At 39.2% G+C, this 26,298-nt stretch overlaps 1 protein-coding gene across 1 annotated transcript in view; it reads left to right on the top strand.

The window, feature by feature from the left end:
* LOC133654202 (contactin-3-like) overlaps positions 1 to 26,298 on the top strand; it is a 234,115-nt gene that overhangs the window by 193,754 nt on the left and 14,063 nt on the right. Inside the window, exons 16-20 of the mRNA XM_062054350.1 lie at positions 6,855 to 7,004; positions 11,291 to 11,361; positions 16,591 to 16,825; positions 17,188 to 17,297; positions 24,828 to 25,014. Coding sequence (XP_061910334.1) covers positions 6,855 to 7,004; positions 11,291 to 11,361; positions 16,591 to 16,825; positions 17,188 to 17,297; positions 24,828 to 25,014 — 753 coding nt within the window. The remainder of the gene's footprint in view (positions 1 to 6,854; positions 7,005 to 11,290; positions 11,362 to 16,590; positions 16,826 to 17,187; positions 17,298 to 24,827; positions 25,015 to 26,298) is intronic.

Here is a 26,298-nt window from a genome sequence, read left to right as displayed (position 1 = left end):
ATTAAAAACCATTTTTAAACAAACATGTACTGTGTCTCCTGGGCTGAATTCAAAAATCTACTGCACATCTAATTTGTCAGTATTGATGAACAGATGCGTGTTCAAGACAACTAATGTTGCTTTTGCAGGCTTATTATCGGCCAAAAATATGCATGACAGCTAGTGAATGTGTTTTTTTTTAATACCATCGGTGTAGATAAAGATTTGTTGTAACATCTGAGTGGGTTTTTTTTTTTATATTTGTGTTCATGTGGACATAGGGCCACACTACAAGGCTCTGTCGGTAAGGAAACCGTTAATTTTCAATAAAACATTTTTCAGGAAATATACTTCTGCTACAATAACGTATCATTATAATGTTGAAGGGCTTTATTGTCGTATGCGCAGCTGTTAAACCACGCAATAAATTCCTTCTTTGCCAGTTCCCTGAATATGCATTTAAAGATAGATACAATACAATAAACAAACATAAACTTACAGGAATGATGCATAAAAAAATGTAGTAGGAATATGAGGTGCAATTCAGTTAAAGGAAATTGTGCAGCTTACTGCAGAATGACGAATACCGTTACAGTGGTAAGACATTCACAATGTGTAATATTTCAGTTGTAAAGACATTAAGGGTATAACATACCGTACAGGGTCTCTGCAGGTTCTAACAAATCAAATTTAGGACTTTTTTTAAGACCATATTTGAAATAATTTAAGACCGTTTCACATCCATACGGACAAAAAAGTACAAAGAAATAAAGGAAAATCAGAGGGCCAGAATGAATTGTAAGTTTTTGAATTCATTAACTGCTCTTTCACATAGGAAAACAAAATAGTGAAACTAACTAAATACACCACAAGCCTCTCTATTGAAATGCAATTAAAAAAATATTATCAAACATAACAGTAATTTTTTTTAGATTTGCCATTGAATGGTTTTCTTGCAAAAGGTTCAGTGTGCTTCAGATCAAGTGTTTTCATGTAACAACAACAACCAGAACGTCAGCCTTGGAAAAGTACAACAATAGGACAGTTAGCATCTCTGCTCAGTGGCCTTGTGGTGGCCTGAGACGGGAAGGTCGTGAGTTCAAACCCCGGCCGAGTCATACCAAAGACTATAAAAATGGGACCCGTTTGCCTCCCTCAGCATCAAGGGTTGGAATTGGGGGTAAAATCACCAAATGATTCCCGAGCGCGGCCACCGCTGCTGCTCACTGCTCCCCTCACCTCCCAGGGGGTGGAACAAGGGGACAGGTCAAATGGAGAGAATAATTTCCCCACACGTGTTTAACAAAACGAGAATGCACTTCAAGCGTCTCTTTTTTTAAGGTGTGAGTGACTAACTGCCAAGGCTTCCGGTAAATTGTTATTTTTTAGAGTGTTTTTGTTGCTGTCAGAATTGAGCAGACAGATAAAAACATCGACAGTACTACTACTGTATCTGCACAAAGTTGTGGAAAACAGAGAGTGCAAAAAGAAAGAAGGCGATTAAGGCTTACATCAGGGGTGTCCAAACTTTTTCCACTGAAAATTTAAGCATACGGGGGCCATTTTGATATTTTTCATTTTCAAACCTTAACAAAATATATGGATTTTTTTTTTTTTTTAACATTTAGGGCTCCCGGGGACCATAAAGGGTCTCAGTCATTAAAATGTAAAAAATAAGTCAAATTATTATTATTTTTTATTTAACGCTTACAGTAAATCTCTATATCAACTTCAGGTCGATATAAAGTAAAAAAAAAAAATAAAAAAAAAATGTTTTATGCCTTTTCTGTCCAAGACAACTTTGTTTTTTATAGTAAAACTGAAATATGCAGTATTTAGTAATTAGAGCCCTAAAAGATCAATCATGCAGGACACCATTGATTTTAATTATTTAATATTTTTGAGTAATCACAGTGAAATGTTAAATAAAATCCTACTAAATATATTTGGGATCCAAAAGGTCCCCCACTCATAAAGTGATACATTTTTATTAGGTTTTTTTTTACTTTTAACACTTAAATTACGAGATCAACTTCAGATATATCTGTCCATTTTACGTTTGAACTATTATTTTGTTTGTATTATGCTCTTTTGTCAAATAAAACTTTGATGTTTTTTTATGGCAACCACACAATATATGCAATATTTTTTCCACATAAAACATTTTAAAGTAATATTTTTTAAAGTAATAATTTATTATAACATAGATTTTTAGTCTTTTTTTTTTTTTAGCAATGGCAAAAAAAAAGAAAAATAAACAAAGACAAAATAAAAAAACAGCCTGCATGGCAGCTTTGTGTCAACATTGCAACTTTTTCTTGTTAGATTTCACCTCATTCCACTTTTTTTATGTTTTTTTTTTTTTTATTTTTGCAATTTTTGCAGAATGTGTGGCAGGCCGGTAAACAATTAGCTGCGGGCCGCACTTTGGACACCCCTGGCTTACATCCTCAAACATCATTTGGATGTGAATAATGTGGATAACATTCTAATTTACACAGTTCATTTTGTATGTATGAATACATTTTTACCTGTTTTTGTGACTTTTTGGAAAACATTGCTTATAGACAGGGACTAGTTTTTATTCAAGATGACACTCGCAAATCTTCCTTGCTTTGCTTACTCAACCATAGACTGAGTGCAAACACTAAACACAAAACTTGTATAGCTTTTAATGTCAGTTGTGTGTTTGTATATTTAGTCTATTTATACCTGCATTGTCCTTTCCATCCTTACACTTTCCATCATTGTAACTGAGCTACTGTGTGGAACAATTTCCCTTGTGGATCATTAAAGTTTGTCTAAGTCTAAGTGGCGTTTGAGCATCTTTTGACTGGCATATCCTGGATTTTTGTAATTTTACAATATCATTCCATTCACTTTCGGCGCCATGTTAACAAATGCTTCCTTCCCGGATGGCTCCACATCCAGGTCCTAAACACCTTGTACGTTTCGATCCACCGACTTCAAGCATGCTTTAAAGCAGGCGTGTCAAACGTAAGGCCCGCGGGCCGAATCAGGCCCGCAAACAGGTTTTATTCGGCCAGCGGGATGAGTTTGCTAAGTATAAAAATGAGCCGAAATTTTTGAATGAAAGAAACTGCTGTTGTAAATGTGTCCAGTAGATGTCGCAATTCTTTGTATCTTTGTAGATTATGCTACATATGTAAAAAAAAAAAAATAAATAAATAACCACATGATGTTAGTACATCAGTACATCCTGTAATTTTTATCTTGATAGATTGAAAGTTAACACCAATGAGTTGACTGATGAACATTATCACATAATTTATTCAGAAAGTATAAATAACGACAAATAAAGGTAGAATACTATTAACCGCAACATTTAAGTGTAAAAAAAAAACATTATGATTTTTACATTTTCAGAATGTGCTTGCTCTATTTTTAAACAAAGAAAACAATCTGAAGTTGTCTTTATTTTTAAGTTATCGTGCTGTGATTTTTGGCAGTCCGGCCCACTTGGGAGTAGATTTTTCTCCATGTGGCCCCCGATCTAAAATGAGTTTGACACCCCTGCTTTAAAGTGATCGTTCTGGAGCCACAAAAATCGTTGAACTTGCACTTAATCATCCAATGCAAGTCATTTGGCTTTGATAGGTGGTGCGCGATAAATTCCGACTGGGGCAACAATGTAGCTTACTTTCGTTCTGTTTTATAGTCACGTTATAGCATCTTCAAAAATCTAAATATTTAAAAGCAAGGCTGAAGTTTATCTATCCATCCATCCATTTTCTACCACTTGTCCCTCTCAGGGTGGAAGGCGGGGTACACCCCGGACAACACAGATAGACAGACAACATTCACACTCTAGGGCTAATTTAGAGTTGCCAATCAACCTATCCCCAAGTGCATGTCTTTGGAGGTGGGAAGAAGCCGGAGTACCCGGAGGGAACCCACGCAGTCACAGGGGGAAACATGCAAAATCCACTCAAAAACACCCCAACCCCGGGGATCTAATTGAATCTAAAAGACATTTTGTGGGTTTCATAGTAGAAAAAAATCCTGTCAAGCATCTCAGCATTAACCAGGACAAAACTGTTCAGGGTTTCCTCAGGTAAAAAAAGAGACACTCAGATGGATTAAAAGCAGTGCGAGAAGATAAAATGTCACATCTGATCGTGTTTATTTTTTCTCTAAATAAGGCCCTAAGTCAGGGGTCTCCAACCCAAAACGTTGAATATTGGACCAAAAATATAAAAAACAAATCTGTCTGGAGCCGCGAAAAATGAAAAGCCCTATATGAGTCTTAAAATGAAGGCAACACATGACATAAGTGTTTATACTAGCTATAATAGCCTACTATCAAAATGACTATGTGTCGCAGGCTGAAGCAAATGTTCGTTGACAGAAATGTTAAAATTTAATATTTATTCTACACATTTTTACAACATTAGACTTGGACTTAGACTTAGACAAACTTTAATGATCCACAAGGGAAATTGTTCCACACTGTAGCTCAGTTACATGATGGAAAGTGTAAGAATGGAAAGGACAATGCAGGTATAAATAGACTAATATAGCGATAAAAAATCTAACATATATACGAATATATACATAATATGTGTACAGTATATTATATATACAGATATATTATATTATGTCTATAACATATATACAATGTATACCAATGACCATGTACAATATTACAGTATATGTGACAGCAGCAGCATAAAATAGAGAGTAGGTTGTTTGTGTATCACTGCCCTGTGATGCATTAGAAACCATTAGTAAATCAGAGGCTACTAAGAAGGGGAGAACTCCTGGAAATTGCTGGCTTTTAATGGCCAAAGGTATAGATGTGTGTGTCCAAGTTAAAGGAAACGGCATGCTGTCTTCTTTTAATAGATTTATTACAATCTTTGGCAAGCTAGGTAATGTTTGCTGTGGTCTGGAACAAAATTGCACTCAAACAACTAGTTGAAATGCATCCAATATTCCATAATGTGTCATGAGACATCCAAAACTAAATTATATGCAAAGAGGACAAAAGTAAAGGATATTAAATGAGCTCAAGTATACCTACAAATGAGGCATAATGACGCAATGTGTACATACATCTAGCCTAAATAGCATGTTAGCATTGATAAACTTGCAGTCATGCACTGGCCAAATATGCCTGATTAGCACTCCAACAAGTCAATAACATCAACAAAGCGCACCTTTGTGCATTCAAGCACAGCATAAAACTTTTGGTGGACAAAATGAGACAAAGAAGGAGTGGAAGATTTTACATGTAAACAAACTGTTGCCTCACAGTGCACACTACGGTGAGTTCAAGAACCGGCGAAATTAGTAGGACAAAACGATGTTCACCAAATACTCTCATCAGTGAAGCACACGCACAAACATATTAAACAATGGGCTTTCTAACAATTGGGAATGTGTCATGTTTGTCCTCAAACAAAAAACATACTAAAACAAAAAAATTATTTTATTTTTTTAATTATTTTTCGTTACTAGGGTGGCACTAAAGAGAGTTGCGGGTTGCTGACCCCCGCCCTAAGTGTAGAAAGACAACAAAATTGAAGCCTTGCAATGTATTTCAACGACTATTAAAGGGAGCACATTTTGACACGTGTTTTGCTTGAGATAAAAAGCATCATTGAAAATCGGTATTGAAAAAGCTTTACATGGCTGCCCTGCTAAAACAATATAATAAGAAGATTCCCAGTTGTAGAATGCACAGTATTTGTTTGTGTATCACTGCCCTGTGATGCGTTTAGAATGATGCAAGTGAACAAGCTTGTGTGATTGAGATTGTTGGATGTCAACTCTGCAGGGGCTTCACAAAACAATGAGTTTGTGAAGACTCGACCACTGCAGCCATTTATTCCTGTATTGCTGTAAAATGTAATCTCATTGCAATGCCTGCTCTTAGGATTGAGTGGGAACCATGGTTGATTTTGAATCCTTTTGGGAGGAAAATATGTTTGTAAAAAGCCCAGGGAGGCAAGCAAGTATAAATGGCACAGGATGGGCAATGGTCCACCTTTTGTGAGGCAAAATAGGAGAAAACCAGAGCTTGAACTCTGTGGGACCAAAAGTAGAAGCTTAAGGGGATCTAATCGGGTGAACACAGGCTTATATAATTAAGTCTCATAAATTCACAGTCAGGGAACAAACAGCTGCCCTTCTGCTCTGCTGCAGCCCAATAAATTCCCACTTCCTCTGACCGTTTACTGGTCTAGACTCAAATCTGCAGCTCGCCTCTCAATCATCCAAATTGTCCTGAGATTATGGACCACACAATTGGCCCGCAAATCTCACATCCACAGTCATTAAAAGTCTTTTCTACGAGCCGACAGAAAGTTCTTGCATGAGTTGAGACTGAGAGCAGGTCATTTATAAACGCCCTGGTATTAACAGCTCTGGTGATCGCACTGTAGAAGAATACCTTTAGGTAACACAGGTGTGGTCAGTTCTTGTGGAAAATATTGTTCTGTAACAGGTACATAATAAAAATGCACTATTTCTGAGGTTATCTTAAAAAAAACTTGGTTTTGTTGTTAATAAATGTTAAAGTACCCCTGAAGTCAGCTTGGATAAGCTCCTGCATACCCTTGACTCTAATGAAAATAATGATGGATGGGCAATAAGATCTAACCCCTCTTAATTTAGGGTTTTATTTGAGTTTGTTTCAGTCTTTGTTGATTGTTGTCGGTCAGGACGCCAGAATGTAGAGACAGCAGGCGAAGTGCAAGTAAAAACTATTTTATCAGGGAAAACAAAACATAACTAGTGCAGCAGGGTAGTGCACAAAAAGGAACCAGAGTGTACTTTTGATTTTTCAATGACTGATAGATGGATGGATGATAGAGCATATTATTTGTGATTTTTTTTGTGTGTTTTTGTAGTTCCAGAGAAAATTGGCGGGAGCATGCTGACAGCCGCTGTAGTGGATCTTAACGCCTGGGTGGAGTATGAGTTTCGAGTACTGGCCAGAAACAGTGTTGGAGTTGGAGAACCCAGTCCTGTGTCAGCAGAGACCAGGACCGAAGATGCAGGTACATAACATAATAATCTGAAATCATTAAAATGTTGGATTGTATTATTATTTTGAAATCTCCCCTAATTTTCGCACTATAGTTTGCATCTAAATATAAGCCACACCCACCTATTTTTTGGACAAATGTTGGACAATGAGGAGAAATCTTTTTATTGAGCCACCATATATCCAGTGCTGATGTACTGCGTTACTGTGTAGTTTGCTGCCTGCTCTGCTGCATACAGGAAGGCCCCACAGAGGGTGACCAGGCTAGCGGAGAAGATTATCGGCCGCCCTCTGTCCTCTCTGGAGGACATTTCTCGCTCGCTCTGCCTCAGCAGAGCAAAAAAGATCCTGGCAAACAGCTGTCACTCTGGTCAGCACTTGTTCAAGCTGCTGCCATCAGGGAAGGGATTTTGGTCACACAAGTGCAGGACAATCAGAGTAAAAAACAGTTTTTACCCGTGGGCCATTAGGATGTTGAATATAGCTTACACTGTTTTTCACTGTTGCACTGCAGTTTGTATTGGTATTTATGTATTTATTTTTAACATAACCATGTACCCCATGGTTTACAGAAGAAACTAAAGCCCAGAAATTATCATGTAGAAAGCTGGAACGCAAATGGCGTGCGACTAAACTTGAGGTTTTCCATCAAGCATGGAGTGATAGTTTAATAACTTATAAACGCATGCTTACCTCAGCTAAAGCTAAATATTACTCAAATCTCATCCACCTCAACAAAAATGATCATAAATTTTTGTTTAGTACAGTAGCATCGCTAACCCAACAAGGGACTCCTCCCAGTAGCTCCACCCACTCAGCAGATGACTTTATGAATTTCTTTAATAAGAAAATTGAACTCATCAGAAAAGAGATTAAAGACAATGCATCCCACCCACAACTGGGTTCTGTTAACACAAATATGACTGTATATACGACGGACATTGCCCTCCAAAATAGTTTCTCTCTCTTTGATGAAATAACATTGGAGGAATTGTTAAAATGTGTAAATGGGACAAAACAAACAACATGTTTACTTGACCCAATTCCTGGGAAACTTATCAAGGAGCTTTTTGTTTTATTAGGTCCATCAGTGTTAAATATTATAAACCTATCACTTTCCTCTGGTACTGTTCCTCTAGCATTCAAAAAAGCGGTTATTCATCCTCTACTCAAAAGACCTAACCTCGATCCTGACCTCATGGTGAACTACCGGCCGGTGTCCCACCTACCGTTTATCTCGAAAATTCTCGAAAAAATTGTCGCACAGCAGCTAAATGAACACTTAGTGACTAACAATCTCTGTGAACCTTTTCAATCCGGTTTCAGGGCAAATCACTCTACGGAGACAGCCCTCGCAAAAATGACTAATGATCTATTGCTGACGATGGATTCTGATGCTTCATCTATGTTGCTGCTTCTTGATCTTAGCGCCGCTTTCGATACTGTTGATCATAATATTTTATTAGAGCGTATCAAAACGCGTATTGGGATGTCAGACTTAGCCTTGTCTTGGTTTAACTCTTATCTTACTGACAGGATGCAGTGTGTCTCCCATAACAATGTGACCTCGGACTATGTTAAGGTAACGTGCGGAGTTCCCCAGGGTTCAGTTCTTGGCCCTGCACTCTTTAGTATTTACATGCTGCCGCTAGGTGACATTATACGCAAATACGGTGTTAGCTTTCACTGTTATGCTGATGACACTCAACTCTACATGCCCCTAAAGCTGACCAACACGCCGGATTGTAGTCAGCTGGAGGCGTGTCTTAATGAAATTAAACAATGGATGTCCGCTAACTTTTTGCAACTCAACGCTAAGAAAACGGAAATGCTGATTATCGGTCCTGCTCAACACCAACATCTATTTAATAATACCACCTTAACATTTGACAACCAAACAATTAAACAAGGCGACTCGGTAAAGAATCTGGGTATTATCTTCGACCCAACTCTCTCGTTTGAGTCACACATTAAGAGTGTTACTAAAACGGCCTTCTTTCATCTCCGTAATATCGCTAAAATTCGTTCCATTTTGTCCACAAGCGACGCTGAGATCATTATCCATGCGTTCGTTACGTCTCGTCTCGATTACTGTAACGTATTATTTTCGGGCCTCCCTATGTCTAGCATTAAAAGATTACAGATGGTGCAAAATGCGGCTGCTAGACTTTTGACAAAAACAAGAAAGTTTGATCATATTACGCCTATACTGGCTCACTTGCACTGGCTTCCTGTGCACCTAAGATGCGACTTTAAGGTTTTACTACTTACGTATAAAATACTACACGGTCAAGCTCCTGCCTATCTTGACGATTGTATTGTACCATATGTCCCGGCAAGAAATCTGCGTTCAAAGAACTCCGGCTTATTAGTGATTCCCAGAGCCCAAAAAAAGTCTGCGGGCTATAGAGCGTTTTCTATTCGGGCTCCAATACTATGGAATGCCCTCCCGGTAAAAGTTAGAGATGCTACCTCAGTAGAAGCATTTAAGTCTCATCTTAAAACTCATTTGTATACTCTAGCCTTTAAATAGACTCCCTTTTTAGACCAGTTGATCTGCCGTTTCTTTTCTTTTCTTTTCTACTCTGCTCCGGGGTGGACCGCTAGCCTGTCCATCAGATGGGGACATCTCTACGCTGCTGACCCGTCTCCACTCGGGATGGTTCCCGCTGGCCCCACCATGGACTGGACTTTCGCTGATGTGTTGGACTTTCACAATATTATATCAGACCCACTCGACACCGAGGATGTCGTTGTGGCTTGTACAGCCCTTTGAGACACTAGTGATTTAGGGCTATATAAATAAACATTGATTGATTGATTGATTGATATTTATTGTTTACATTGTATTTCAACTGCACCTAACAGAGTAGCCACCTGTATTTCCGTCATGCGCTCATGTTTGATGACAACAAAGCGTTCTATCCTATTCTGTTCTGCATTGAAACATGCAATATTTACACAGGCGCTTGAGTGCTGTCTTCGTCCTTCACTATTTGTGCGCTGGGGTCGTTGGGATCGTCTTCTTCCGTGTTAGAGTTGGGGGCACCGGCTTGCATTGTCCGGCGTTTCCTCGTTTCACTTTTGTTCTCAAGACAGGACGCCTCTAGACTTGTGCCATCTTGTTCGGCGCATGGCAGCCCTTTATGGGGCCATTGGTGCTGGTGGATTTCCATTCAGCGAGGCGGATCTGTTTCCTTTTCCAATGGCCGGGTCGATGGCCTTGGGCTACGGGGCTACGTTGTGTGCATTCTGTTGTGTCTTATCGATGATGAGGGTTAGTGTATAACGGGTTAAATGGCCGACTGAATGATTGTATGGGTGTGTTTGATTTAATATGATCCACTGTGACCCGCAATTTAATTGTTTGGATGTGACGAGGCAAAATTTATTGGCGTACCTGGGAAAAATGTTTCAGCTTATAGACCAGAAATTATGGTATGTTTTCTTTTTGTTTGAACCAAGAAATTTGTGCACCTTCCCTGATACAATTTTTGGTTTTGGATCATTTTTTATATAGAGTTTCTAATATACTGTCATGTCTGTGTGATCATGTTTTCTTTTAGTCATGTTCGGTTTTGTTTTTGGACTCTTTGTGCACTTGTGTTTGTTTTGTCACCATAGCAACCCATTAGTTTTCCCCTGTCATGTCACGCACCTGTTTCACGTTTTGAGTCACGCACCTGTTTTCACTGATCATGTCACTGCTATTTAAGCCGGTCTGTTTCTGTTGTTCTTCTTGGTGACATTATCTCTCCTATCCATCCATACTACCTGTGGTACCCATGAGATTCCTGTTTATCATAGTTTTCATGCTGTTTCACGCCACAGTAAGTGTTGTTTTTGTTTTCATGTTCATAGTCTCTCTAGTTTTGTATCATTAGCCAAGTTTGTTCTCCCCCATTGTGCGCGCCTTTTGTTTGCTTCCTTTTTTTGTAGTTTGTTAGTATTTTAATAAATATGTACTCACATTCACGCCTTGCCCGCGCCAACTTTCCTTTGCATTCCGCAAAAACACAACACCCCAAGGTCCATGTACTGACATATACATTAAAACAGGTTCAATATGGAACTGACATTCACATTAAATATTTAGATATCTTTCTTTGCCAAATCTTGTAAAATTCTCTCTTTTTTTTGTAGTATTTTCTTCCTTTAAATGCAGAGAAACTTCTGAACCTGAATGACACTTTCCCTCCTTGAAGCTATTTCCTTGGCAAATGCCTTTGCTCTTAGAGTGCTCTTGTTCTTTTTTAGAGTTTCTTATGTGGAGGTGTTGACAAGTTCTCTGTTGTGTAGTCCCTGATGCAGCGCCAGGTGATGTGGGTGGAGGAGGCGGGAGCAGGTCTGAGCTGGTCATCACATGGGAGGTAAGTCATCGATCTTAAGTTGTTCAAAGTTACGCTTTAGGCAGGGTTAAAAAAGAGCCAGATGTACGATCTTTTCCAGCACTATTTAGCCACTTGTAGAATGCAAGACTTGTAAATATATAAGAAAATGATTCATTCGTCAAGCTCATGCTGAAAAAAAGAAGATACCTCAAGTGGGCATGGCTGACAAATAACATTTATTTAATTATTTAATTGGCTTCTGGATCAGTTATGATGGAGCCTTATGAACTTTGCCTGGTGGACCAACATGGGACATGCCAAAGTAAAAGGAAATTGAACTACTTGTGTTTTGTATTTCAGAATGATGCTTTTTAGATTTCAGTTCATAATTGTGTTATAAATCACACATTTTGACAAAATATTTAGATTTAAAGCAAAATGTACTGTAACTCTCTTAGTCTGCAGCCCACATAGTGTATGCTACCCCGTTTAGAAGCCTAAACCAAGTTTGTGTTTTGCAGGCTCCTTCTTTCCGCACTTCAAAACCTCCTCAATAGTTTTGACGTGCGCCTCCAATAAAAAAATTTAAAATCTGTGATTTGTCGGCTTTTCGTACATTAGTCTGTACACGATAGGATGTGCAGACTAATGTACGAAAGGCAACAAACATTCACCAACGCTTTCCCCTTCGATTTTTAGTTCAACATTTACAAAAAAGCGACTGTTACTCGATAGCACAATTAATAGTTACAGCTAGAATAACACCCCCATGTCAAGGGATAGGTACTGAATTCGAAACTTCAATAGGTTCCGTTAGTTCAACCAAGTACAGGTTCACGAAGGATCAAACAGTGCCATATTTGTTTATTTGTCCATGGCAAACTGCCTGTAGGTCAGGGGCGCCCAAACATTTTGCCTCCAAGGGCCAAACGTGCCAATGGACCGGAAGCCAAACACAGCAATTGTAGGCATAAAGCAGCAGCCTCAGTGAGGAGTTTAGCCCCAAACCCCAATATATAAGATGGTGGACATCACCATGCTTGCTAGATTGCATCTAATTACTTTGTGGACATGCAATCAATGATTTTGTGAGCTTGAACGTGGTCAATGTGAATAAGTATTACATTTGAGAAGCCACCCTTTGGTGGGCCTAAAGCAGTGGTCCCCAACCTTTTTGCAGCTGCGGACCGGTCAATGCTTAAAAATTTGTCCCACGAACCGTTTTTTTTTTTTTCATAAAGAAATACAATCATGTGTGCTTACGGACTGTATCCCGGCAGACTGTATTGATCTATATTGATATATAATCCATATATTGTGTTTTTTATGTCGATTTAATTAAAAAATAATATATATATATATTTTTTTTTTTTTTTTTTTAATTATTATATATTCTTTTAATTTCTTGTGCGGCCCGGTACCAATCGGTCCGCGGCCCGGTGGTTGGGGACCACTGGCCTAACGGAATGACATTGCCAATTTAGGCACGCAGGCCCTACTTCGGTCAGCCTTGCTCTTGGTCAGAGTTTCTTAACGGCCAGTGCCCATTGTTGGGCCGCGAGCGCCCCCTAGAGGACCACCAAAATATATATGTTTCTTAGCTGTGGTCAAAATGTGCTAGCTCAATGCTAGTTGGATATTGGATATGCCATGTACATGCAACTTTGATTGATTGATTGAGAAGTTTATTGACATCTTAAAGAATTGAATCCATGTAATGCTTTAAAGAGGCAAATGGATGGCACAAAAAGCCAAAAGGCTTGTTTCCATTGTGGTCCATTAAATATTCATCACATTTGATACATTCAATAATAAAATATATATAACCTGTAACATGTGTATAAAATATTACGTTAAAAAAATTATAAATTATGTACATATACAGAGTATACATGTCAGGTGATTTGAAAAACAATATATACAAAAATGGGGAGGGGGTACACTATGTACACTATGTACAACTAATTAGCATCACCGATTTTTCATGGCGATTCCAGTACCTTTTAATTTGGTAATCAAAAATACAATTAAGAGACTCTTTACAATGAAACGTCTGGTGTGCAATAAGCAATATCATCCAACTGCAGCCATTAATGGGCGTTCTCGTGCTGGTGGGAGCCTCCTTTTTAACATCCGTACAGAGCTTCAATATAAGATCTTCAGTCTGTATTGCTTGCATGGAACTAGCTTGTAGGTGCCAGCTAATGTTATTTGTATTATTTGTGGTGTATTTTCTTTGCGCAACTGATTGACTTATCATTTGGTGATTGGTGGGGATGTGAGTCACGTGGGGTGATCAGCTGTTCGTTCACCTGGTGTTCTCATTGAGGAAATGAGAAGTTGACTGGGGATGTTTTTTGACCACATTGATCGCATATAGTTTGATCGCATTGATAAAACGCATTTAGATTTAGTTTGGAAAGCTTTTTCACCATTGTTTTGAATCAAATAAATGTTTAAAACGCAACATTGAAGCGATCATTTTTGGACAAGCCAGCACATCCGGCAGGTTGATTTTTTGTGGATAAGTCACTTAACATAACAAACTAAGACATCTAAAAAATATTTGTCTGATTTAGGGTTAAAGGTATACGCAAGTATAGTACGCGATACTAATGAATCATATTCGGTACTATACCGCCTCTAAAAAGTACCGGTCCCCCAAGTATCATCCCTGCAGGACAAGGAATAGCTAAATATGCTTCACTACACACTGTAGCTCATTGGCGTCACGATGTAAACAAACGCCATTGGTGGATCTACACCTGACATCCCCTCTAGTCAATAGTACTATGATTATATTGATATTTTTAAACATCACAAAATCATTTTTTAATTTTTTTTTTTAATGTATAAAATGTTTATAAACTCAGGAAATATGTCCCTGGACACATGAGGATTTTGACTATGACCAATGTATGATCCTGTAACGACTTGGTATATGATCGATACCTAAATTTGTGGTATCATCCAAAACTAATGTAAAGTATCAAACAACAGAAGAATAAGTGATTATTACATTTTAACAAAAGTGTAGAAGGAACATGTTAAAAGAGAAAGTAAGCAGATATTAACAGTAAATTAACAAGTAGATTCATTGTCTACCACTTGTTAACAAAATAATACAATGAAAAATGACCCAATATGTTACTGCTTATGTCAGCAGCTAAATTAGGAGCCTTTGTTTGCTTACTTATTACTAAAAGACAAGTTGTCTTGTATGTTCACAATTTTATTCAAGGACAACATTGCAATAAGAAACATATGTTTAATATACCAAAATATTTTTTGCTAAAATAAAGCCAATAATGCAATTTTTTGTGGTCCCCTTTATTTAGAAAAGTATCTAAGTACTGGTACCGGTACCAAAATATTGGTATTGGTACAACACTAATCTAATTAAAAATTCGGTTAGGGTGAGGGAAAAGGATAATTACAAAAAGATAAAGAAAAACTAAATAATATCCTACTTACCGACATAGTCTCTCATGAAATGTTTTCCCTGACAATATACCATGACGTAAAATTGCCAATATGGAAGGAGGGTTGACATCATATTATTATGCTTTGTAAAAAAATACATGCGTTTTTGTGATGAAAATGTATCCAGACACCCCCTTTGGGCGTTCTTTTGTCATGACAGAAACACCGTGGCGGCAACAAGACCCTTGTTGTTACACTTTGTATGGCTTATCAAAAGACAACACAGCACATTTAATTTAATGCCAAAAGACGACTTCCTGAAAACACACCGTTTCAAACTGAAATGAATGCGTAATGGAAAATGTGACTCAGAAGTGTAAGAAAAGATGATGTAACAACTGGACAGGACAATTATAATTATCTTAAATTAAAAAATATATTTTTTATTATCAAACAAATTAACATTTATTACCAGAAATACAAAAAATTGTACCCTTAAGTCCAGGCATAAATTCCCAGGTAACGAGAATTGATACCGTAGCGATTCAACCCAACCCGTGCCTCTCTTTAATTGCAATTGTTCAGTCGCACCAAAGGATTGACCAAGTAGCAAAGGTAGCCAACTGAACGTGTGTTGCAGAACTATGAAGGGATCACAACAGAATTGGAAGGGACAGCATAGTGATTATGCACAAGCATAAACCAGCCTTAAGTGGTCTGTGCCCTAGCAATGCATTTTATATAAACATATAAAAAGTACGGTAGACCAGTTTTTTTCAACCATTGTGCCGCGGCACACAGGGGTGCCGTGAGATACAGTCTGGTGTGCCGTGGGAGATGATGTAATTTCACTTATTTGGGTAAAAAATATTTTATGCAAACCAGTAGTTATAATCTGAAAATAAAGTGCCGTTGTTGAGTGTCTGTGCTGTCTAGAGCTCGGCAGAGTAGCCGTGTAATACTCTTCCATATCAGCAGGTAGCTGATTGCTTTGTAAACGTCGTATTTAATGCTTAAACCAAAAATAAACAAAAGGCGAGTGCCCCTAAAAAAGGCATTGAAGCTATGGAAAACAAAACTAAAACTGAACTGGCTACAAAGTAAACAAAAACAGAATGCTGGACGACAGCAAAGACTTACAGCGTGTGGAGCAGACGGCGTCCACAAAGTACATCTGTACATGACATGACAATCAACGATTTCCACACAAAGAAGGATAGCGTCCGCACAACTGCAATAGTCTTGATTGCTAAAACAAAGCAGTTGCGGGGAATAGCGCTCAAAGGAAGACATGAAACTGCTACAGGATAATACCAACAAAACAGGAAAAAGCCACCAAAATAGGAGTGCAAGACACTACACACAGGAAAACACCAAAAAAACTCCAAATAAGTCACGACGTGATGGGACAGGTCGTGACACTTACTTTGAGACAAGAGCTGTAGTGATGCATGGTTGATTATGGTTTTAATTCATATCCAACAATTGCAACAATTACTTTTTACTGTCAATATCAACTACCGAGTTTACATTTTTTATGTTTTCTGTTGGTGGTGTGCCTCCGCATTTTTTCAATGAACAAAAATGTGCCTTGGCTCCAAAAAGGTTGAAAAACACTGCAATAGACAATGCAATGTATTTCCCAGTGTTTCAGAAAGAACTTTTTCATTGGTACTGCTGTGAGCTTAGACACTTTTAAAGCCATTTCCTCATTCCATATTGTCAGGTGGGTCTCAAAAGCAATTTGACGGTCACACAAAGCGATCGTGTTGGCCCAAGGGCGGGATGAACGTGAGTGGTTTGTATATGTTTTAATATCACTATAGTTTTGTGTTTCAATCTCAGCCTGTCCCTGAAGAACTACAGAACGGCGAAAGCTTTGGTTACATCATCGCTTTCCGAGCCTTCGGAGAAGTCAGCTGGACCCACGTGGCCACCTCTGCCCCCGGTGCATCCCGCTATGTGTACCGCAACGAAAGCATCGCGCCCTTTTCTCCGTTCCATGTCAAAGTTGGCACTTACAACAGCAAAGGGCAGGGTCCCTTCAGCTCCGTGGTCACCATCTACTCTGCAGAGATAGGTAAGCCAATGAGGCGGCAAAGCTTTCGGCGCCTCGGGTCAGAAAAGTGGTTTTAGTGGCTGATCTCGGACAAAAGCAGACAAACGCAGGCAAATAAATCTCCCATAAATCGAAGGTTACAAACTCCAGACATTTTCAAACACAAAGACGAATGCTTGGAAATATCACCAGACTTTTAAAAATAATCTGACATTTAGAAATACAGTACGCTCTGTGAAGGGTCGTTCTAAATTGTGGCGATGATTTATCACCATCTCTTTGTGATGCTGTGAATCTAAGTCATGTTCATATAGATGTATTCTGCTTTTTGTGTGATGATATAAAAAGGCAGTGATGCTCAGTCTCCCATTGTCTGTATTCAGAGCCAAGTGGGATACCAGTAGGCGTTTGGGCCAGAAGTGTCTCAGCCTATGAGATTGAGGTGAATTGGCAGCCTCTCTCCTTCACCCATGAAAGGGTTCTCGGCTACGAGGTACATTTTACTCTTTCAATAGCACACATCATTCAAATGCTTCCCATCAACTTGGTCATTAATCCGAGCCGCAGCTCCCAAACTCTGCGTTGCCGTGGAAACGTCCGTTCAGTGGGGCTGCTGCTATAGTCTAAATTATATAGCGTTTTGTGCCTTCACAACAGGAAAACATGGCAGACTGTTTTCACCAGAACAAAAGAAGTCTGCCCGACTGCACGCCTTTTCTCAGTGGCTGTCAATTATAGGGTAACATAGTCATTGCAGAGGCCACAGCACCATGCGGGATCTCCTTTCAAAATGCCAAGAAGGGCCATCACGCTGCGACACGAATAACACTTAAACGCCAGGAAGGTTCTTATAAGCCGAATATGAACACCTGATTTCCTCCAAGCAACATAAAACATTGCCTTAAAGGCCTACTGAAATTATTTTTTTTTATTTAAACGGGGATAGCAGATCCATTCTATGTGTCATACTTGATCATTTCGCGATATTGCCATATTTTTGCTGAAAGGATTTAGTAGAGAACAACGACGATAAAGGTCGCAACTTTTGGTCGCTGATAAAAAAAAAAGCCTTGCCTATAGCGGAAGTAGCGTGACGTCACCGGAGGAAGGACTCCTCACATTTTCCCATTGTTTACAATGCAGCGAGAGAGATTCGGACCGAGAAAGCAACGATTACCCCATTAATTTGAGCGAGGATGAAAGATTTGTGGATGAGGAAAGTGAGAGTGAAGGACTACAGTGCAGTGCAGGACGTATCTTTTCATTGGGTTCATTGGATTCCACACTTTCTCCTTCTTCTATTGTGGATCACGGATTTGTATTTTAAACCACCTCGGATACTATATCCTCTTGAAAATGAGAGTCGAGAACGCAAAATGGACATTCACAGTGACTTTTATCCCCACGACAATACATCGGCGAAGCTCTTGAGCTACTGAGCTAACGTGATAGCATCGGGTTAAAATGCAGATAGAAACAAAATAAATAAATCCCTGACTGGAAGGATAGACAGAAGATCAACAGTACTACCAAACTCTGGACATGTAACTACACGGTTAATGCTTTCCAGCTTGGCGAAGCTTAGCAATGCTGTTGCTAACGACGCCATTGAAGCTAACTTAGCTACGGAACCTCGACAGAGCTATGGTAAAAACATTAGCTCTGCACCTACCCCAGCCAGCCCTCATCTGCTCATCAACACCCGTGCTCACCTGCGTTCCAGCGATCGACGGAAGGACGAAGGACTTCACCTGATCATCCATGCGGTCGGCGGCTAGCGTCGGCTAGCGCGTCTGCTATCCAAGTCAAAGTCCTCCTGGTTGTGTTGCTGCAGCCAGCCACTAATACACCGATCCCACCCACAACTTTCTTCTTTGCAGTCTTCATTTTTTCATTAAACAAATTGCAAAAGATTCACCAACACAGATGTCCAGAATACTGTGGAATTTTGAGATGAAAACAGAGCTTTTTTGTATTGGATTCAATGGTGTACCAATACTTCCGTTTAACTAGTGACGTCACGCGCATGCGTTATCATATATAGACGTTTTCAACCGCAAGTTTAGCAGGAAATTTAAAATTGCACTTTATAAGTTAACCCGGCCGTATTGGCATGTGTTGCAATGTTAAGATTTCATCATTGATATATAAACTATCAGACTGGACTGCGTGGTCGGTAGTAGTGGGTTTCAGTAGGCCTTTAAATAAAAAATGTAATGTTCCATGAAATTCATAGTTAAAAATAGCAGGTTGAGCAAGCTTCTGAAGGCAGGAGAGCTCATCAACGACAGGTGTGTAGATTGCTGATTGCTTGCAGCTGCTTGCCGCAGCCGGAGTGACGCGTGCAAGAGGTGAGCGGTCGAGGCGCAACCAGCAGAGCGCACAGATGATTGGAATGCGCCCTCATCACCAGGCCCTCCTAGCTCAACTTTCATCTCCATAATTAGGATTTTAACTGACACAAAACTAGTGGACTAATTGTGTAAAATGTTTTGGTTAATTTTTTTTTATAGTTTTAGTTGAATTTTTTTGTGAATAATTTGTAATACAACAAAGCTTTCATTAAAACATTTTACCTCATTTATGCTTCTTCTGGTTGGGTGGATCAGTGGTTAAGATGCTTACAGGACATAGGTTCGAGCCCCGATCAGGGCATGCCATATTTTTTCTTTTACTGATTTAATGGCGATTTATGATGAAAATGCGTACACCTTATTTTTGTGATCTTGATTTCGATGTTGGTTTTTCACCATCATAAAAAATATTATATTTAAAAAACAAAAAACAATATTGGGCCGTGCAGCATGCATGCAAATTCCTGAACTTGTAACGGTAAAATGGGTGAGTGAGCATGAGAGTGAAAAAAGACCACTACTAGAAGTTTGAGATCTCACCATGATTGCTTCTTTTTTTTTGACACAGCGCTCGTATGTCTTTTCAATAATCAATAAACTCAACAAAAAAAGTAAGGCCATATAATTTCTGCGGTAAAATAACCGCTGATGGAATCACTGAATTGGCCAATAAAACGCAATCCACTGTTTAAGTCAAAACATCAGGGAAATTGACATAAATGTGAGGAAAATGCTGTCATTATGAGGAGAATGAACATTTGTTTGGGACAATAATGTGTCCCGTGCTGCTCATTTATCCACGAAACACTCAACCGCAACGTCCTGAACTGAACAATGCCAATACGGACACTTGAAACAGTGACTAAACTACGAATTTGTCACTAGCAAGAACAATCCATACAACGCATCTCATGTGTTGTTGTGAACGACATCATTGATGTAAGATCAATGTACAAACTGGACAGCAGTCACAACTTGAGAGGCTCTCTCTTTTATATATAAACAACCTGTAGTAGTCTCATAAGTCTTCAAACTCAGAACAGCACCCCCCCACACCCTTCACAATAACATCCGGGCTGACTGTGCTGACAAAATAAAAAATTCCTTACACAAGCACTTATTGATACAATTACAAAATTATAATGCTTCGACTGAAAATACTGATAACAATTGTGTCAGGACATATTGCACCAATAAACGTGAGAATGTTTGCATTTAATTAACAAACATTTTAATAGATTTTATTTATGACACAAAAGGTAAAAAATGGATTTAAAAAAAATCCAAAAGTGAATACTGAATTGTTTTATATTGCTACTGTTTTTTAATTTATGTTTGTTACTATTATTATTGTTTTACTTGCTGTTGTTTATTTGTTACTAATTTATATCCGGTTGTTCTTTTAAATGATATTTAAAGTTGAGTTTTGGTGGTTCAATTTTCACGTGTTATAATTTTTGCCATAAACGTCCAGCCCTAGTATGCCCTCACTCCCTTCATTAAACAGGGCAAACATAAATAAACATTGTGACGAGGCTCTGAGTTGTTTTACTATATTGTATCAGAAATGTCGGACTCATAGCGCCGTAATGATTTTAGCGACGCTAAATGTTGTTGTTGATAACCACCAAATAACGTCAGGGGATTTCACAAACATTGTTATTACCTGTCTGTCAGAGGAGACACTTCCTTTACACTCAAGGATACATAAGACGGAGGGCAGGTTCGGGTGGCGTCGGGGGCTTGTGAAAGCTGTCGAGCAGTTTGGGGGGGAAATTTTCACAGGAACTCAAATATATGCCCTGTTAGATATCAAAACATATTTGGGGGGAATTGATGACAGAGTAATTTGTATTCTTGAATGAATGAAGAAAAACCAATTGGGCTGTGGCAAAAAGGGCACCACTAGGGGTCCATTTCCACACTACAAATTATTTGCCACTTGCCAAGATTTAAAATGGTGTTTCTAGAAATTACTTTAGTTTTAAGAGCCTTTTACTTATGTTTAGTCATTGACTTTACATCACAATTTTTATTTTAGCATGAATAATTATATATTGTCTATTGTAGTTTAAAAATTTTAAAATTGAGAATATAACTATTCAAACAACATATTTTGGTTTTCCCGACATAGAAAATAGTGTTTATATATTCTGCAACATCACCAGGATGCTTAATGTATTTCAGAATAAAATACTAATTTCTCTCCTAAAAGTCCTGCTAATTTCTATGTACCGTATTTTTCGGACTATAAGGCGCACTTTAAAAAAAAAATTTACCTCAAAAATCGACATTGCGCCTTATACCCTGGTGCGACTAATGTAAGGAATACGTTTGGTTGAGCTTACCCACCTCAAAGCTATTTTATTTGGTGCATGGTGTAACGATAAGTGTGACCAGTAGATGGCAGTCAAACATAATAGATAAGTGTATATTGCCACTATGATGGCAATATGTCTCAAGTAAACAACACCAACATTTTAAATGTTCCATTGAAAATATAGAACATTACACACGGCGCTCAAAAATCTCTCAAAATGTTTTAGTACGACTTTGGTAAGCTATGAAGCCGCACCGCTTTATAGGACTGTCGGCGCATTAAGCATACGAGTATTATCATGGTGTGTGTATAAGGTAAGACACAGTATCTAGCGTTTTGTTTCGCAATATTATGCAAAAGCAACTTTTCTTACCTTCTGGTACCTGCTGATCTGTATTTGGGATCTGCATAAATCCTGAAAAATTGCGCAGGTCTGGTTGTAGTCTGACACCGTAGTCGATAAGCTTCTTCTTTTTCTCTATCTTCTTGTTATGGGACATTCATCCTCCGCTGTTGCCATTTCTAATATAAAGTAGTGTAAAGTTCTTACTTATATCTGTCAGTAAACTCGCAATGAAAGCGCTAAAACATACCATCGTAGTGAGTTTATATTATTCACCCAAGAAACTTTAGTTATTAGAGTTCCGGTCGGACGGTTTTTCACAGGACACATTTCCGATGTGGTTGTTTCCGGATGAGGAGCTGCTGCTCCGTTATTGATTTAAGTAAAGTCTGAATGTCATTAATGCAGTTAGCTCCATCTTTTGACACTTCTTCCACTCCCGTCCTTGCACGCTACACCGCTACAACAAATATGACGGGGAGAAGACGCTGCCGAAGGTGAGCCACGTAAATAAGACCGCCCACAAAACGGCGCATCGGGAAGCGACTGTCAGAAAGCGGCTTGAAGATGATTTGTAAAACATAATCTATGCAACATTTTGACCAAAGAACCACCATTACATGTTATGTAGACCACAAGGAAGTGTTTTACATTTAGAAAAAAATCATAATAATATGACTCCTTTAATGTGCCCTATAATCCGGTGCGCCTAATATATGAAAAATATCAAAAATAGACCATTCCTTGGCAGGGCGCCTTATAATCCGGTGCACCCTATGGTCCGGAAAATACGGTATACAAATCTTCATTTAGGATTTCTTATCAAGTAAAATTAACTAGCTGCATGGGCAAACAATTTCACAATTTTTAGTATTTTTTTTAAATAAAATCTATTCTTTTTATCTTATATTTTGTAAGCTTTGTTGGCAGAGTGTGAATTTGAGTGTGAATGGTTGTTAGTCGATATATGCGCTGCGATTGGCTGTTTACCCATCTAGGATGTAACCCACCTCTCACCTGAAGTGGGGAAAAGCTCTGAAGAAAATGCAAGGATGAATGTTTTTTTATATGGTTTGAATGTTTGAAAAAAAGTATATGCTCTGTTACAAATCTCCTTATTGATAATATTCCAAATTGCATGTATTTATTACTTATGAGGCATGTACAAAATTCAGAATGTTTTTGATAAGGTCTCCGAAATTCCAATTGTATTGTGGTTCTAACTAGTGAAGTGTGTGAAGTGAATTATATTTATATAGCGCTTTTCTCTAGTGATTCAAAGCGCTTTTACATAGTGAAACCCAATATCTAAGTTACATACTCCTTCTGTAGTAATTTAACAACCTGAAAAATGTTTAGTAGTCACTCTTTCTTAAAGGCCTACTAAAAAGGAATTTTTTATTTTATTTAAACGGGGATAGCTGATCCATTCTATGTGTCATACTTGATCATTTTGCGATATTGCCATATTTTTGCTGAAAGGATTTAGTAGAGAACATCGACGATAAAGTTCGCAACTTTTGGTCGCTGATAAAAAAAAGCTTTGCCTGTACAGGAAGTAGCGTGACGTCACAGGTTGAAGGGCTCCTCACATTTCCCCATTGTTTACACCAGCAGCGAGAGCGATTCGGACCGAGAAAGCGACGATTACCCCATTAATTTGAGCGAGGGTGAAAGATTTGTGGATGAGGAACGTGAGAGTGAAGGACTAGAGGGCAGTGCAGGACGTATCTTTTTTCGCTCTGACCGTAACTTAGGTAAAAGGGCTCATTGGATTCCACACTTTCTCCTTTTTCTATTGTGGATCACGGTTTTGTATTTTAAACCACCTCGGATACTATATCCTCTTGAAAATGAGAGTCGAGAATGCGAAATGGACATTCACAGTGACTTTTATCTCCACGACAATACATTGGTGAAGCACTTTAGCTACGGAGCTAACGTGATAGCATCGTGCTTAAATGCAGATAGAAACAAAATAAATAAGCCCCTGACTGGAAGGATAGACAGCAGATCAACAATACTACTATCAGGAGACACCGAACCAAACACTGGACCTGTAACTACACGGTTAATGCTGTGCCGCCTGTCGAAGCCTAGCAATGCTGTTGCTAACGACGCCATTGAAGCTAACTTAGCTACGGGACCTCGTCAGAGCTATGATAAAAACATTATCTCTCAACCTACGCCAGCCCTCATCTGCTCATCAACACCCGTGCTCACCTGTGTTCCAGCGATCGACGGCACGACAAAGGACTTCACCCGATCATCGATGCGGTCAGCAGCTAGCGTCGGTCAGCGGCTAGCGTCGGATAGCGCGTCTGCTATCCTCAAAGTCCTCCTGGTTGTGTTGCTGCAGCCAGCCGCTAATACACCGATCCCACCTACAGCTTTCTTCTTTGCAGTCTCCATTGTTCATTAAACAAATTGCAAAAGATTCACCAACACAGATGTCCAGAATACTGTGGAATTTTGCTATGAAAACAGAGCTGTTTGTATTGAGATACAATGTGTCCGAATACTTCCGTTTCAACCATTGACGTCACGCGCATACGTCATCATACATAGACGTTTTCAACCGGAAGTTTCGCGGGAAATTTAAAATTGCACTTTACAAGTTAACCCGGCCGTATTGGCATGTGTTGTACTGTTAAGATTTCATCATTGATATATAAACTATCAGACTGTGTGGTCGGTAGTAGTGGGTTTCAGTAGGCCTTTAAGATGGCAGTTTAGCCAAAATAAGTCTTCCTAGAGATGAAGAAGAAGGAGGGGGGAGGAAGAAGCAAGGGTTTGTTATGCCCGATCAAACATCTCAGTGGATAGCTAGAATGCTATGATGTCTCTTCAGAGGGTACAGCAGGAGGGGATCATTTAACACCGCCACATGCTGACACATCAAAAACAAACAACCATAATGGTTTTGTGCTATGTGTAATACATGATGCTCCCGTCTATTATTTTGCTGTGGCTTCTCATCCAAATGAGTCAACCTTTCTCACGTAGGTGGTTTACTGGGAGGACGACACCAAGCCAGAGACCATGGGGAAGGTTCGAGTACCGTGGAACCAAACCTCAGTCACGGTTAGCGGCTTGGCGGGGCACACGCAGTATTTCCTAACTGTCAGCGCCTTCAACACAGCAGGCACCGGGCCCTTCCTTCCTGCAATCAATGTCACCACAAAAAAGCCGCGTAAGTTTTTGCGACGCCCCGCTGCTCCGGGGCTTGATTTTTGTGTGCACAGTGGTGATTATCTCGAGGTACAAACTATGGAGGATGATGTTTGTTCTGGTTGGCCTTTCCTTGCTGGTCTTTGATGTGCTCTGCTCTGTCAGGGTAAACAAAGGCAGTAACACACTACAGTTATAATTATATTGCGGGTGACTTAGGCCATGTTCACACTGAAATTCTATTCCATACATCCATCCATCCGTTTTCTACCGCTTGTCCCTTTCAGGGTCGCGGGTTGGCTGGAGCCGATCCAAGCTGCACTCGTGGCGGAAGGCGGGGTACACCACCTCATCGCAGGGCCAACACACATAGACAGACAACGTTCATTCCATTTTTTGTATATTTGATTTTTTAATGTCACTGTGAACGGTGTTCAAACCCGACCCAGGCCTCTTACATACGTGGTCATGAATTTCATACTTACTGTTTCCGATGAAACAATCTGGACGCACGAAATCATTGAAATTGCCACAAATTCTCCAGGACTGAGCCGCTGTCTACATTAAGCCCGATAACTCCTTAAAGGAATAATTATTTAGCCTAAGCCCTGTGTCAGCCACGCTAAACCATTGTTTGCCGCGTGTGCCGTGAAATACAGTCTGGTGTGCTGTAGGAGATTATGTAATTTCATCTATTTGGGTTAAAATTATTTTATGCAAACCAGTAATTATAATCAGTAAATTAAGTGTCAGTGATGTCTAGAGCTCGGCAGAGTAACCGTGTGATACTCTTCCATATCAGTAGGTGGCAGCAGGTAGCTAATTGCTTTGTAAACGTCGTATCTAATGCTTAAACCAAATATAAACAAATAGCGAGTGCCCCTAGAAAATGCATTGAAGCTTAGGGATGGCTATGGAAAACGAAACTAAAACTGAACTGGCTACAAAGTAAACAACAACAGAATGCTGGACGACAGCAAAGACTTACAGCATGTGGAGCAGACGGCGTCCACAAAGTACATCCGTACATGACATGACAATCAACAATTTCCACACTAAGGGTAGCGTCTGCACAACTGAAATAGTCTTGATTGCTAAAACAAAGCAGTTGCGGGGAATAGCGCTCAAAGGAAGACATTAAACTGCTACAGGAAAATACCAACAAAACAGGAAAAAACACCAAAATAGGAGTGCAAGACACTACACACAGGGAAACACCAAAAAACTCCAAATAATTCACGGCATGGTGGGACAGGTGGTGACACTTACTTTGAGACAAGAGCTATATATGATGCATGGTTGGTTA

Source organism: Entelurus aequoreus, linkage group LG07, assembly GCF_033978785.1.
Source record: "Entelurus aequoreus isolate RoL-2023_Sb linkage group LG07, RoL_Eaeq_v1.1, whole genome shotgun sequence".
NCBI lineage: Eukaryota > Metazoa > Chordata > Actinopteri > Syngnathiformes > Syngnathidae > Entelurus > Entelurus aequoreus.
This window is presented reverse-complemented; position numbering and strand designations above follow the sequence as displayed.